The 14,807-nt window shown below is 42.0% G+C and overlaps 2 protein-coding genes across 2 annotated transcripts in view; both read right to left on the bottom strand.

Moving 5' to 3' along the window:
* ITGA1 (integrin subunit alpha 1) overlaps positions 1 to 14,807 on the bottom strand; it is a 74,684-nt gene that overhangs the window by 47,405 nt on the left and 12,472 nt on the right. The window contains exons 2-4 of the mRNA XM_077347090.1: positions 2,639 to 2,759; positions 2,299 to 2,411; positions 226 to 314 (exon numbers count right to left, since the gene is read on the bottom strand). Of these exons, the coding sequence (XP_077203205.1) occupies positions 226 to 314; positions 2,299 to 2,411; positions 2,639 to 2,759 (323 nt within the window). The remainder of the gene's footprint in view (positions 1 to 225; positions 315 to 2,298; positions 2,412 to 2,638; positions 2,760 to 14,807) is intronic.
* Positions 11,721 to 14,807, bottom strand: part of PELO (pelota mRNA surveillance and ribosome rescue factor) — a 4,297-nt gene continuing 1,210 nt past the window's right edge. Inside the window, exon 2 of the mRNA XM_077347091.1 lies at positions 11,721 to 13,313. Coding sequence (XP_077203206.1) covers positions 12,882 to 13,313 — 432 coding nt within the window. The 3' untranslated portion in view covers positions 11,721 to 12,881. The remainder of the gene's footprint in view (positions 13,314 to 14,807) is intronic.

The raw sequence follows: 14,807 nt of genomic DNA, 5'->3' as shown, positions 1-14,807 counted from the left end.
CCACACTTCACTATTTCTAGGCTCTGCTACTTAAATCTCCAGATAGTTATCAAGCAGGAGTTGGCAACCCTAAGAGGGTGAGCAGAGTGAAGGAGCTGATGGCATACGGGAGAAATGGGGAGCCAGACTTCCCTTCCACCCCAAGTCCTAGCAGCTCCTCCTCTTGTAAAAAAAAAACATTATAAATATAAGCTTGCTTTAGATTTGTAGAAAGTATTTTCTCACCAGAAATCCCCCTTTGGGATTTGTCACTAGAGTCGCTCCAAGGGTCATGTTCTCCTTTACTTCCGCAACTTGAGGAATGGATATGTCATCTATAAATAGAGCAACATTTTTAAGTGTGTGTGTGTGTGGGGGGGGGGAACAGAATGTGAAATTACACAGTGGTTTCTCTAAACCAGGGGTAGTCAAACTGCGGCCCTCCAGATGTCCATGGACTACAATTCCCAGGAGCCCCCTGCCAGCGAACGCTGGCAGGGGGCTCCTGGGAATTGTAGTCCATGGACATCTGGAGGGCCGCAGTTTGACTACCCCTGCTCTAAACCCAAGCATCCCATCCTTGCTATAAAAATCCAGTTTGCTTCTGCTTCCCTTCCTCCTCCATGCTCCCTGTCGCTTGTACTGCCAATGGACAAGTCAATAGCCTGGCTTTCTTCCCAGATATTTTGTCTGGATTGCCAGTTCACATATTTGCCATGACCCTCAGAGGCTGTCATAACAACCGCAACGGAATGACTGTGGGAGATAAAACTTGCTAATAGGAGGAAATGTACTAAGTGACTTATTATTACTAGTAGTCAAATATTGTATGCGATATCAACATGATCCGCAGCGTAAATGGTTTTCCAGCGAGGAAAAGGTGGAAGGATGATAGGAAAGGACACACATTGACATTGCTCCCCCTCTTGTGTGCATCCTGCATGCCTTTGTTGCCAAAATGGTTTGACAGAAGGCAAAAAACCTGAGTTACTGCTGACAGGGGAGGGACCCAGGAGGCTTGCAGGAAATCACTTCCTCCCTTGAAATCTATTTATTTATTTAAAATGCTCACATCCCACCTTAACTCCTTAGACTCAAGACAGCTGACAATACAATAACCATTTGCAAGGATGAAGGGGGGGAAAATAACTCCCCAGAGAAGATCGAAACAAAACAAGCAAAACCAATACACAGATCAACACCCAGGCACAGATTAAAATGCAGCCAACTCTGAACAATCAGTTTATCTTCCGCCAAATACTCCCGGATATAAAATGGTCTTACATCCCTTTCTAAATGCACTGAGTAATGATGCCCTCTATATACACTCTGGGCCTACCACAGAAAAAGGCTACAGGCACATTGTGGACACATAACCATGCCTGCAGTCATTCTAAGGCAAGGATTGTAATGTAGCCAATAAAGAACCACTCCTGCTTATTTGTTGTATCCAATAAAAAGCCAAGATCATGGCCCAATCACAAGGCTCCATTATGGAGAAGAGTTGGTTTGTATACCCTGTTTTTCAGTGCCCACAACAGATACCCTGAGAGTTAGGTGAGGCTGAGAGAGCCCGGATATTGCTGATGAAGAAAAAGAGTTGATTCTTCTACGCTGCTTTTTCTACCCAAAGGAATCTCAAAGTGGCTTACGGTCACCTTCCCATTCCTCTCCCCACAACAGACACCCTGTGAGGTGGGTGAGGCTGAAAGAGCCCTGACATTACTGCTCAATCAGAACAGTTTTATCAGTGCTGTGGCAATCCCAAGGTTACCCAGATCTCTGTTGCCTGGAGATGAGGCACATTTTCAGGGGATCCCCAGGTCCTGCCTAGGGACTGGCATCCTCACACTGCAGGAATTGCTCTAGTGCTCTCCATGTGCCACCCCTGCTCACATGACTCTTTCCCCATGTGGTTGAGTGGGCTAACTTGTGTGTGTGCAGAGGGGGAATAAGAAAATCTTAAATATGTGAACCAGCCTGAATGATAATGCTTATGCACTAATAACATAATAAACACCCATAATGCATTTCAAACATGGTTCCCACAGCAGCCCCCAAAGCATTCTGCAATGTCTCGGGGAATGAGGGACCCCCCTCCCCTGAACAGCTTGAGGAATCAGAAGTTTCCCATGGGGGAGGGATCAGCAAAAATCTCCTCACCTTAATCCTGTAGAAACTCTAGGCAGTATCCAAGCCATATATTTTTACATGGAGATTAAAACATCACATGTGAAGTGAGAATTGTGAAGAAAATACCCTTAACCATCTCTATGCAGGGCCAGCTCTGAATTTCGACTAAGGTGTTTACTGTCTTACGTGGCAAGTCCAGCTTTACGCACGGTGAACGATGGTTCTTTCCCACACGGCATTTGTAGACGTCTCCTGTTCGCTTCTGGGGTTGACCAGCTAGTGGAGAACCAATCAGCACCCTGGGAAATGAAAATAACCACTCTCATCTTCTCAATACAGCACAGAATTTTGACGCAATGTAAGTTAAAAATTGGCATTTTATAGTTACATGTAGTCAGTTGCTTAAATCTGAATATATGCAGGACAATGATCACAGAGCACGGCAGACAATTCTGTAACAGAAAATGGGGAAAGCTTACAAGGGGAGTGGATTGCATGCAGAAGAGAGACATATAAAACCCCTCACCATTTTCCTTCTTCATTTTCAAACTGCTGAACGGTATATCCAAACATATCTTCCACAGGGCCACTGAAGGTCATCGTGTCTTTCTCATTCACATTGAAGGGCAGAGCAAGATGCAGCTGAACTGATGAAAAGAAAAAGCATATAGCAGAATGTGAGGCAGAAAGAAGACCGGAGAACTGAATGTATCTCTTTCAATCTATGGCGAAGGTAGATTAATTACGCTTGGGAGAAATAATATTAATGATGCCTGGTATATCCAGTTTGGATCACTGTGAATCTATATATTATGCTGCATAATTTCCTCTTTTATATGATTTGTTTTGCGGGATCCAGCCACTGGAATTTTGATAAGAAAATTGGCTTAAGGTGTGTATGAACGTATGAAGTACTGCCAAGTTGCTTTTGACTTATGGTGACAGTATGAATTAATGGCCTCCAAAATGCCCTATCATTAGCATCCTTGCTCAGCTCTTACAAACTAAGGACCAGAGGTGCCTTGACTGAGTCAATCCATCTTCCTCTTTTCTTTTGCCTTCAACTTTTCCTACCATCATTGTCTTTTCCAGTGACTCTTGTCTCACAATGTGACCAAAGTACAATGGCCTCAGTCATTTTAGCTTCTGGAAAGAGTTCAGCCTTGATTTGATCTAGAACCCACTTACAGTATTTGTCTTTTTGGTATTCCTTGTTACCCATAAAGCTGTCCTCCAACCCCACATTCCAAATGAACCAGCTTTTTCCTATCAACTTTCTTCATTATCCAACTTTCACACTATGGCATGGATTACCTTGATCTTGGCCATCGGCAACACTTAAATGGCCCTTTCACACATGCAGCATAGTTTCAATCCACTTCAGAGACCATTTGCAAGTGTATTTTCCCATTTCACACAGTAAAATCCAGCTGGATTACTTAGCGTGTGTGAAAGCCCCCTACACTTAAATATCTTTTTTGACTCCTTTATGGATGACTTTCCCAATCTCAATCTCTTTCTGATTTCTTGATTGCAGTCTTCCTTCCTTCCTTCCTTCCTTCCTTCCTTCCTTCCTTCCTTCCTTCCTTCCTTCCTTCCTTCCTTCCTTCCTTCCTTCCTTCCTTCCTTCCTTCCTTCGATTCCATTTTCCCATCCATAAATTCTCTCCACAAGGGAATAAACAGCTGCTAGGCTGGTGCTTGACTCCATAGGGAAAAAGTCATCAGGAAGAAGGGATAAAAGCTGCTCTGCCCCAGCACCAGCCTCTTTGCAAAATGTACCCTCAATAGTCACAGAAACACAGACGTCGTTCCAACTGATTGCTACTTCAGCATGTGTATGGATACAATTGTGTCAAAGCAAATAGAAAGAGTATTATGCCAGCTAAATCAGCAGCTGCCTGCAGCCACTTTAATGTCATGACTATACTTCTGAATTTGGACAATGGAGACGTGGGGGTTAAAATCTCTGCTCAGTGATGGACTTTCCTAGTAAACCAAGTTACACTGGGTTTAGTTGGTGTTTCTTAGTCTAAATAATTTCAAAGGGCTGTTGTGAGTGTAATTGGGGGGGAAAGTCAATGTACATAATGGTGAGATTCTCAGAAGAAGGGCAAAGCTAATTGAATGTCCAGAGCTGAAATAACACAGCTGTAGAAGATAATATTTCTTTCTAGGGCAAAGAGAGTGGAATCTGGAAGATTCAGTCTTTGGTCTTGGACTGCCTTTATCTTAGCTTTTCATATAATCTTCTCCAGGCAGATTAATGAACTGAAACTAGTCTGTGACTTCCATCAAGTAGAAGATGATCTAAGCTCTTCTGTTAGCACTTCTAGTTGGTCCTTTGCCAGAGCAGGGTTTCTGGCAATTAATAAATAATAATATATATTTAAATTTATATCTCACCCTTCCAGTGCTCAGGGCAGGCTACGACTTTAAAACATATACAATATTAAAACATCCCATTTCTGCCAGTCATGCCCTCGACTAAGTCCCAGATGGGGGAGGATTAGCATGAGAAGACCTTCCATCTCTTCTCCTTCCTCCCTTGGAGGTAAGGCCACTTTCCCTTCCTCTCCCCACAGAAGCCATCTTGTGAGGTGCGTGGGCAGCTGAGAGAGTTCTGAAACAACTGTGGCTGGCCCAAGGTCACCCAGCTGGCTGCATGTGGGGGACTGGGGAATCAAACCCAGTTCTCCAGATTACAGTTCACTGCTCTTAATCACTACACTATGCACACCCTTCAGGCATAGCCTAGGTCAAGAGTTATTATTTCCTAAAAAAAAACAGCAGCACAGATAGGCCTCCCATGATGACCTTTATTTAAAATGATTACTATTGAATGACACATTTCCATAAAACATCAAGAACAAAAAATGCATGAGAAAACATGTGCCTACTATTTATGGTAAACTTCCATTGAGAGTTTACCTACTGCTCTGTTCTACCTATTAACTTCTGGACAAAATATTCTATGGGCTCAAATTCAGACAGTGGCACCATCCTAAAACGGCACACGTAACCAACAGATGGCTGCCAGTGGTGGTAATGGGGCTGATCATTTGTTTCCAAACAAATAAATCTCCCATCATGGAGTCTACTACTTCCCAAATAAGTCTTTCTGGTAGATCTGTTTCTGAACAAAGTGCTCAAATTAAGTGATAAAAGCCATGGTTCTTGATACGGGGGAAGAAGGACGTTGGCACCAAGAACCAGAGTAGCAAGGCCCATGGGATCACTAAATTAGCAGCTAACAGCTTGAGGAAAAGAAATGGGGCCAGGAAGAGGAAAATAAACAATTCCAGGCACAAACTCTAATTGCATAATGGCCAAGTGGAATGTCTGCTGTAGAAGACAGCTCTGGGACGAGAGGTATCAGCTGGTGATAGGATGTAGTTATATCAAATAGCAAGCATAAAGCTGTAGGGGTTCATATGGACAAGAATGCTGTGAATCTGTGGGGAGAAGATGATGCACCTTCATTAAAAAAATTAAAATATACACACCCAACAAAACGACTGTGTAAACCCAAAACCGATATAAGACTCTGGCTGTTAAAAAGGTCAATGTTCTGTATATGACGAGGACACCAAAGATTCCAGGAAGGAAACACAGCTGCAGTGTATCTTACAGGACAAATTCAAGCTATTCTAAGAATACTGAATAGCTTAGGACACGCTTTCTCAACCAGGGTTTCATGAAACCCTGGGGTTTCCTGACATCTCTGCAAGGGTTTCCTGAATGGGTAGGAGTTAATTAATTTAAAATATATATATTTAAAATTTGTTAAACATTTATCAGGTGATATGACCATACATGGTCATTTCAGCGCACCTCCCTCTCCGAAAATGGCCAATGATGGTTCTGGAAGGGGTGAGAAATTGAAGGTCCTCAGGTGGGGGAGTACATAGCTTCCCAGCCATGTTCTGCATGATCACACTACATCTGGGGTTACTCAAAGCCTGAAGAAAGTTTCAGTAAGAAAGTTGAGAACGGCTGGCTTAGGGTATGAATCTGAAGATAGTCAAGTTAAGTGGGAGTTGGGTAGCCATCTGATGGAGAGGCTGATTCTGCGAAGGATCAAGGGAGTGGCAGGTTACAGTGGATGAACAATAGGGTTGTGAGTAGATTCAAATGAGCAGCCATGTTGGTCTGAAGTAGCACAATAAAATCAGAGTCCAGTAGCGCCTTTAAGACCAACAAAGATTTATTCAAGGCTCATGCCTTGAAGTTGCTACTGGACTCTGATTTCATAGGGTTGTGAGTGTCCTGCATAGTTCAGGGAGTTGGACTAGATGACTCAGGAGATCCCTTCCATTTCTATTATTCTATGATATGTTATTTGGTCTTACAAGTTAGGCATGAGGACAGAGGAGGTATTTGGAGGCTAGATCCAGATGAAATTGGCAGTTTCTGCTTTATCACCGTAGCCTCCATGCCATTCCTCAGGGTCCTATTTGCCAGGAGAACTTTTCATGGAGGTCCATCAGCTGAAAGTAGAGGGAGGGAAGCTCCAATTTCCATTTGGAAAATATAGTCTGGATTCCACCCACCCCACACACACCTCTTAGTGTAGAGGTTAAGAATGGCAGCCTCTAATCTAGGTTCAAGTGGGTTCCCATGTTGGTCTGAAGTACCACAACAAAGTTTGAGTCAAATAGCACCTTTAAGACCAACAAAGATGTATTCAAGGCATGAGCTTTCATGTGTACCCCTTGAATAAAACTTTGTTGGTTTTAAAAGTATTATTGGACTCAAATTTTGTTGAGCCTCTAATCTAGAGACAGGTTTGATTCCTTGCTCCTCCATGAACAGCCAGCTAGGTGACCTTTAGCTATTCGTGGCTGTTAGAGCTGTCTCAGCCCCACCTACCTCACAGGGTGTCTGTGGGCAGAGAGGAAGGAAAGGTGATTATAAACTGCTTTGACACTCCTTTGGGTATGAAAAGCAGGATATAGAAAAACCCAACCCTTCTCTTAGTTTTAAATTACTGTTTTGGTTATTAGATGTAAGGGTGAGCCAAGAGGAAAGGTGTGTGTGGGGGGGTAAAAATATTTTATAAAAATAAATAAAATACATGGAATAGTAATAGAGATGTAAGTTTTTCTTATTTCGAAAAAGAAATTGAATTATAGATAAATGAATATGTTCTGTTGGAATCACAGCATTACAATGAACACAAACCAGTCTTTACTTCTTGATTTTCACTATTAAAAATATAACGTAGTGACACCATTTCTGCACTAGTGATATCGTTCAGATTTGTGTTTTTAAAGGGCTGAATTTTTCATCCATTTCCACACTAAAATCTGCCTTCTCAGACAAGACCCAAGTTGCCTGCTCACTTAAAAGAGAATCCCCAGGTACACCTGTTTCATTTTTTGACATGGGTTCTAATTCCAGGCCACACAGCACGGTTTTTGGTCTGTAGCTGCCACTGTTCCCCATCCCCCTGCAGCGTCATTTTCGTCAACCTCCTTTCCCTCCCCTCCTTGTCCAATTTTGTTCACATTAAAAAAAAAAAAAGGCTGATTGCGTTATACTATTACATGTTTGGCTCCTGGAAGAGAGATCTCTTTACTGCTGCCATTCGCCCCCCCCCCATTTTTTCTGTTGGCCCTCCCCTCCCCCGCCCCCTTGAGAATTGGCACTTTTGTCCATGCCGCAGGGGTTAGTGAGAACAGTAATTCACCAATACAATTCTATTGGTGTACTTCATCCAATGTCCTTTTCATAAACACAGAACTGAACATTTGTGTTTCCTGTCTGGATACTGTTAACACATCTCTTCTACAAGGGGGGGGGCATGTTTTGTGTTTTGTGTGGTCTTTATCAGTGGTCCCCAACCCCCGGTCCGGGGACCGGGACCGGTCCGTAGATCAGTTGGTACCGGGCCGTGGCTCCTCCTTGTCCTCCTCCCTGGCTGCTGCCTCGGGGGCTGTCCTGCCACTCTGCCACTAGCTCACCTTTGGTGCTCTCCGGTGGCATCCATGGCTGGGGCTCCCCCTCGGCATGGCACTGCATAGCTGCTGCTGGTAGCACCCCCCAGCAGACAGCGGGAAGTCAGGGGCGCCAGCGGGAAAGCAAGTGGAACATGGGCTCAGGCGGCGGCGATGTCCCTCGGCAAAAGACTATCCCCCACCCCCGGGCCTCAGTAAAATTGTCAAGCGTTGACTGGTCCCCGGTGATAGAAAGGTTGGGGACCACTGGTCTTTATTATCAACATATCTTGGCCACAGTTGGGGAGGAGGAGCAGATGACGTTGCCATGGGATTTTGTTTGGCTAATCAATGCTCATGGTTAGAACAGACCTTTGATGGTGCTGGTGATGAGGGAACTCCATCAGGCATTTCAGTTTCCAAAAAAGGCTTTTTGTGTTGCGCGTGAGTGGGAGGAAACAAGTAATGGCCAAAAGAACAAGTTACCATTTTATTGCAGTATAGATGTTACTGTGCTCTCACAGCGTGTCCCCCAAAAATATTGAAGAAAAAAATATCAAACATCATTTTAATCTCCACTAAAGTCAGTTCTCTCTATTATTATGCCTCAGCGTTGTAACACAATTGGGGTCAATAAAAATAATTTAAAAGTTTGAAGGCACTGTGATTTCTGAACTGCAGGGGGAGGAGACATTCTGAGGCCAGAATATAGTCATTACGTAGCAACACTGGGCACATGAGAAAGAGGGAGAGAAAGGATACCACAAAGTTTCCATTTCCTGTCCATCAGCTTAAGTGCAGAAACTAAAAGGTGCGCTCGGTTCTGAACAAAAAAAGGGGAAAAGGAGGCCAGTGATCACGGTGTGGAACACCTGAGAGCAATTCCGAACACTAGAAGTGGGAATCATTGTGAAATAAACACAGGGCGAATCTTCAGTGCGGAAATGGTCAGTCTATAGGAGAGGTTGTTGGTATTTGAAAACATGCACTTACTGGCACTTCGGATATCCCAGTAATACCAGAGTTTGGCTATTTAAAGAGCCAATACAAGTATTAATTTACTTTGCATTTTGTAGTGATTTAAATCATTTATTAGCTGACTTCCTCTCTTCCAGAATGCAAAGTGGCTTAAGATATAACAGTGAACATAGTAGATAGCATAGTAGATATAACTTTCTAAAAAGCTTTCAGCTTTCCAGCTACCAGATCTATTCATTCCGATAAGTCACAAAAAGAATTCTTGTTTAATTGTACTTCTGGCTTCTTACCCATAACTTTGCAGAATGACCTGGTAAATTTCCAAGCAACCACAGAAAACAACAGGGGAATTCTTTTTCTGAAGAATAGATGCTTGTTCAGCACAGCAAAAAAAGATCTAATATCACACAAAGACTCCTGGATTCAATAACCAAGATTAGTTCAGATTTAAGAGAAGGCTTTCTTCAAATTCAGCAAGTTAAAGCCGGAGCGTATTAAGTTATTCACATTGCTCATTGCTTTACAATGCTATGGCTAACAAGAAAATATAATAAATCACAGCTCAGTTAAATTTTCTGTGCTGAAGCTATTTGGAAGAGAAACCTTTCCCAAACACAGAACTCTATGATGGTGTGGAACTGGTGGCTTTGTGGATTTTAGGGCTTTTTGGGATTTTGGGTTAACATAGGGTTAAGGTTAACATCACTTTATACAAGTGATCACAATGACAAAATACATTTTAAATATCCCTATTTAAGCTGTAGGTGCAAACTTAAATGGACTCCAGGGAATGGTAGAGGACAGGAAGGCCTGGAGAATCATTGTCCATGGGGTCACGATGAGTCGGACACGACTTTGCAACCTAACAACATTTAAGCTGTGATAATTGCTGCTAACAAGGAATATTCTGAACCTTTCAACCCCCAAAGAGTACATTGTTCATCAATTTTAAAAAACACACATTCACACAAAAAAGAACACCAAAAAGAGAACACATTTCCTCTAAAAAGAAAATATCTTGTAACTTTAAATGTTTCCAACCCAGTTTCGAAAATATTTTCCCTCCCTCCTCTCAAACATCTGTTCATATTAGACAGCACAGGAAAGCTGTGAGGAAAAAATAGGTTTTATAATGGAAAAACTAGAAACGTTGTGGAGTATTGGACGAAAGTCCAGCAAAATAGTTCTCTCCTGAAATACATGAAAAGTTTTTACTTTTTTAAAGAAAAGAATTTGAAGATTATGTGAAACAATCTACTGTTTTAATGAAACACCAATGTATTTTATTTTAAATATATATATTGCTACCCCCGTACAGGAATCCCTGCCATGGCACCCCCCCCACACAAAGTGTTTTTAGAATGTGAGTTGGATCAGGTGGGGCCTGCCTTTGCTTAGCAGGGCTTCTGAATGACTAGCCAGATTTTTGACCTTGGGCTCATAGCATTGATAAAGCTGTTCTGACCCAGCAGTAATATCAGGGTTCCCTCAACCTCACCCACCTCACAGGGTGTCTTGTTGAGGGGAGAGGAAAGGGAAGGCGAATGTAAGCCGTTTTGAGACTCCTTCAGGTAGAGAAAAGAGGCCTATAAGAACCAACTCTTCTTAAAAGTTACTTTGGCCTCAACTGCTACCACAGCATAAATGCCACTTTAGTCTGTCCATGACTATGCCAGTAAAGACAGTGCTCTGTCCACAAAACGCCCAAATGGCTCTATGAAATTCCTCTACTAGGTACTTTTAATAGCATATTTTCCATTTTGTGGTTTTACATCTCATCAGGTTAACCTAGAGCAGGGGTAGTCAAACTGCGGCCCTCCAGATGTCCATGGACTACAATTCCCAGGAGCCCCTGCCAGCGAATGCTGGCAGGGGCTCCTGGGAATTGTAGTCCATGGACATCTGGAGGGCCGCAGTTTGACTACCCCTGACCTAGAGCATTATATAAAAGCATTTCATTACAGAGTCAGCTCTGAATATTTGCGCCTGTGAGACTACTGGTGTGTGTCTGTGACATTCACAAAGAGCAGAAACGGCGAAACCCCACAGAGCCCATGAGAGCAATATTCCATGCTGGAAACTTACAAAAAGAGTTAAACTATTACATTTTAGGATAGATTGGTTAGGTCGCTTGGCAGCAAAATGAACCTTTGTTAGCTCTCTTGAAAATCAAGTTTGTACTGATCAGGAGAGTTATCAGAAACATTATTCCTCCCCCAGATTGAGTCTGAAGAATCTGAACAGTTAGCCAAGTGAGTGAAACCAGAAGGTCTGGCAGCATTAACATTGTTTTAATCCACTGCTTTTCATTTTAAAATGTCTGGTAAGTCACCCTGCAGACTTTTAATTCTTTTTGGTGATGAAGGATTTCAACAACCTTGGTACATTATTAATTATTATTATTAAATTTATTACCCACCACTCCCAAGTAACCTCAGGGTGGGTTACAGATGTCCAGTTAAAACCCCTATTAAAACCCTATTACAAGGGACAAAAAAATACAATACAGTAGACCAACAACCCAACAACATGGCGGAAAACCCCCCTCAACCCCAACCCCTATCTCTACTTCTAGAGCAGGGGTAGTCAACTTGTGGTCCTCCAGATGTTCATGGACTACAATTTCCATGTAGTCCATGAACATCTGGAGGACCACAGGTTGACTACCTCTGCTCTAAAGGGGGGAGGGCAGGGGAGACAATGTAATCCAGTTGCAGCTTAACACTACTACTACAACCTGAAGAGTCTGTCTTCTCTTGGCAGAAATGTTAAAGTGGTAGCTTTTTTCCCGATGACTCGCTGTTTACTGTTGCCAAAGATTAACTTTTGTCACCTTACAAATTTGCCGGGGAACATTGGTGCGATTTTAAAAGAAGTGTCAAATAAATGAAAACACCAGCAAGCTTTTCAAGTACACGAACCAAACAGCTTCAAATACCAGACATTTGCATGAACATTTGAAAAGCATACTAGGAAACACTGCTCAAACAAGATGGATGCTTTAAGCTGATCCTACACTGAGGGGGTGGTTGGACTAGATGGCCCATTTGGCTTCTTCCAGCTGTATGATTTTATGAGATTTAAGGATGTGGATAAGACTGAGATGGTGCAAAGGAGAGTGACGAGGATGATCCAGGGCCTGGAGACCAAGCCCTTTGAGGACAGGCTGAAGGATTTGGGAATGTTCAGTCTGGAGAAGAGGAGGTTGACGGGGGACAGGATTGTTCTCTTTAAATATTTGAAAGGTTGTGTTCCTGTTGGCAGCAGGGAATAGGACATGCCATAATAGCTTTAAAGTATATGTAGAATGATACTGGCCTCTTCCCCTTTCCTGCTTCCTTCTCTCCTTCCTCCCCACCAGCCAACCTAAGTTTGTCTGCCCTGCCCCCTAGGTATTCAGCTTTCTTACCTCTCCAACAACATATAAGGCATAAATTCATCAATATATTCTAGGCGTTGCAAGGACACCTGATTATAATCTTTTAGATTTAAAAAAAAACTTGTCAAAAGGCCAAGGAGATAGGTACCAATATCGTCACAGAATACAGAAAATACTTCAGCAAGACAGGAGATTTTTTCTGGTTTTGGTTTATTTTCTTGTACAAACTCAGTGTTCTTCTCAGTCTGCCCTTGCAAGCAGAGATCTACATCTTTGCACCAACAACCATCATAATCAATAGCACAGCAAGGAAAATATATAAATATGCTGCCATGAGCACCATGCCAAATGCTCACCTTGCATGCCAAATGTTCAAAAGTTCTTTGTAAGGCACAGTACAAAGGCTCACAATATGCAGAAGAAGCAGCTCCGAAGTGCTGTGTTCATCCTGTTATCTTAAAGGAAAAGGTGCCATCAATCTTCTTCAGAACTAGACTCTTCTTCCTGGTCAGAAAGCTCAGCAACAGGAAAACGCAAGATGGCGGCCACACCTGTAAGTTGCCCAAGCTGCTCCCCAGACACGTGAAGGCTAGAGAAGATGCGAACAGTACCCATATTCTCTCGCACGCTGTCTACTAGCTTGACATAACGACTCCGCGTAGGTACATCTTGATGCCTAAAGAGTTCGTCACTGATCAGTAAAGTATCAATAGCCATGGCTTCATTGGCTTTTTCCACATGCTTGAGACCATAAAAAGCCCGGTCAGGCTCATGTTGTAGCATCTTGTAGAAATCATCTAAAGCTTTGACTTCACCAGCAGCTTTAGTATCTGCAAGTCGACTAGTCACAGCTGGGTCACACAGAGCTTCTTTCAATGCATATTTATGTCCAGAAGAAGAGTGTACCTAGAGTAAGAAAAATAAGACACCCACAAAAAATTGACCACTTAAAAAAAGTTATCTGTCTGTCGCTTTTTAGTACTCCACCGGAAATCTCAACTTTGGCTCCCTTGTAGCAAGGTGGTATCCCTCCGGCTAAGCTTTAGAAGCCAGAAAACAAGACATTTAAATATATATTGCTGACAGCAATGGGAGAATCAAGATTTGCTGTTCTTAAAACCAAAACATCATTCAATGCGGATTTTATCTTCGGAACCACAGAAATGCAAGACTGACTTTGACTGCTGGAATTTTGCTCTACCCTTGCCTGGCTAGAAACAGAATAAACAGATATTTCTTCCAGCATTCCTTGCCCACAGATAATAAGGGTGATCTTCAGTATTTTGCCCAATATGTTTTAATTAGTACTGTACGTATGTTATTTACTTTTGAGAACAACTGGCATTTAAGAATAGTGATATCCTAAACCTTTGGTTTGTAACATTTTACACTTGGCCCATTTATGAGGAAACAACACTCCCCAAACAAAGGGAGAATGACTCCTTACATGTGCACAGGACCAGGCAACATATCTTGCTTTTTGACTCTATGGTGAGATAAAATACCTGCCTACGTGTAATGAACATTTAAAGATCCTTTGCTAACATGCTAGTAATTTGCATCTGAAGCATTTGATAGCTAAGAATACATAAGAGGCAATTTTAATGGTATGTTTATTTGATATTATGTTACATGAACCAGGGCAGAATGAATTTTAATCAACTAAACGTACTGGTCATTGTTTCATACAGGTTCTTATTTGCTAGCATTTAGCAGCAATGTGAACTAAATATATTTACAAAACTAGTTAAAAAATCTAAATTCTAAATTTTAAAATCTTGGGAATTAAGACCTCTTTTTTCTTCTTTTAAACAGACACCAGCAATCAGAACTAAAATTAAATGGAAGTTATGACAGCTGTTCCTGCAATAAACTCTCAACGGTTTTGGCCTGCTTTATGGCAAATACCAAGATGTAGGCACATATTGAAATTACTTTTATGCCCAAAGCTTCAATACTTTCATGTTTGGCCTACCAGACACAGGTCTACAGTAGATATGTATATACTGATTTTCTAGCTCCTTGTTCTAGCCTGAAGTTTGAACAATTTAAAAACTTACAGCAGGAAAAGAAAAGGGGAAAGCTAAGCTTACAACAAGAGTACTGAACTGGTTCATTTTGCCATCATTATTAATATGTTTACTGCTATGATCCCAGTTCTCCTACATTGCTTATAAGCTCAGACCTGAATAAACTCATGTGCAAGCAACTCACACTTAAGTGTGATTTATTTCAAAGAATGCATGTTTAGGATTGGAACATGAAAGGACAAGCTTTTCAAATACAGGTACCCTTCCTCTGAGCTGAAGTTTGCTTGATGCTACCCTCCCCAAGCAGGCTAAATAAATTAAGAGAGAACAACAGACCAATTGAATAAAAGACTGTTTTACCATGCATTAA

The sequence above is a fragment of the Paroedura picta genome, chromosome 7 (genome assembly GCF_049243985.1).
Source record: "Paroedura picta isolate Pp20150507F chromosome 7, Ppicta_v3.0, whole genome shotgun sequence".
Classification (NCBI taxonomy): domain Eukaryota; kingdom Metazoa; phylum Chordata; class Lepidosauria; order Squamata; family Gekkonidae; genus Paroedura; species Paroedura picta.
The sequence above is the reverse complement of the archived record's forward strand: the minus strand, read 5'-3'. Positions and strand labels throughout refer to the sequence as shown.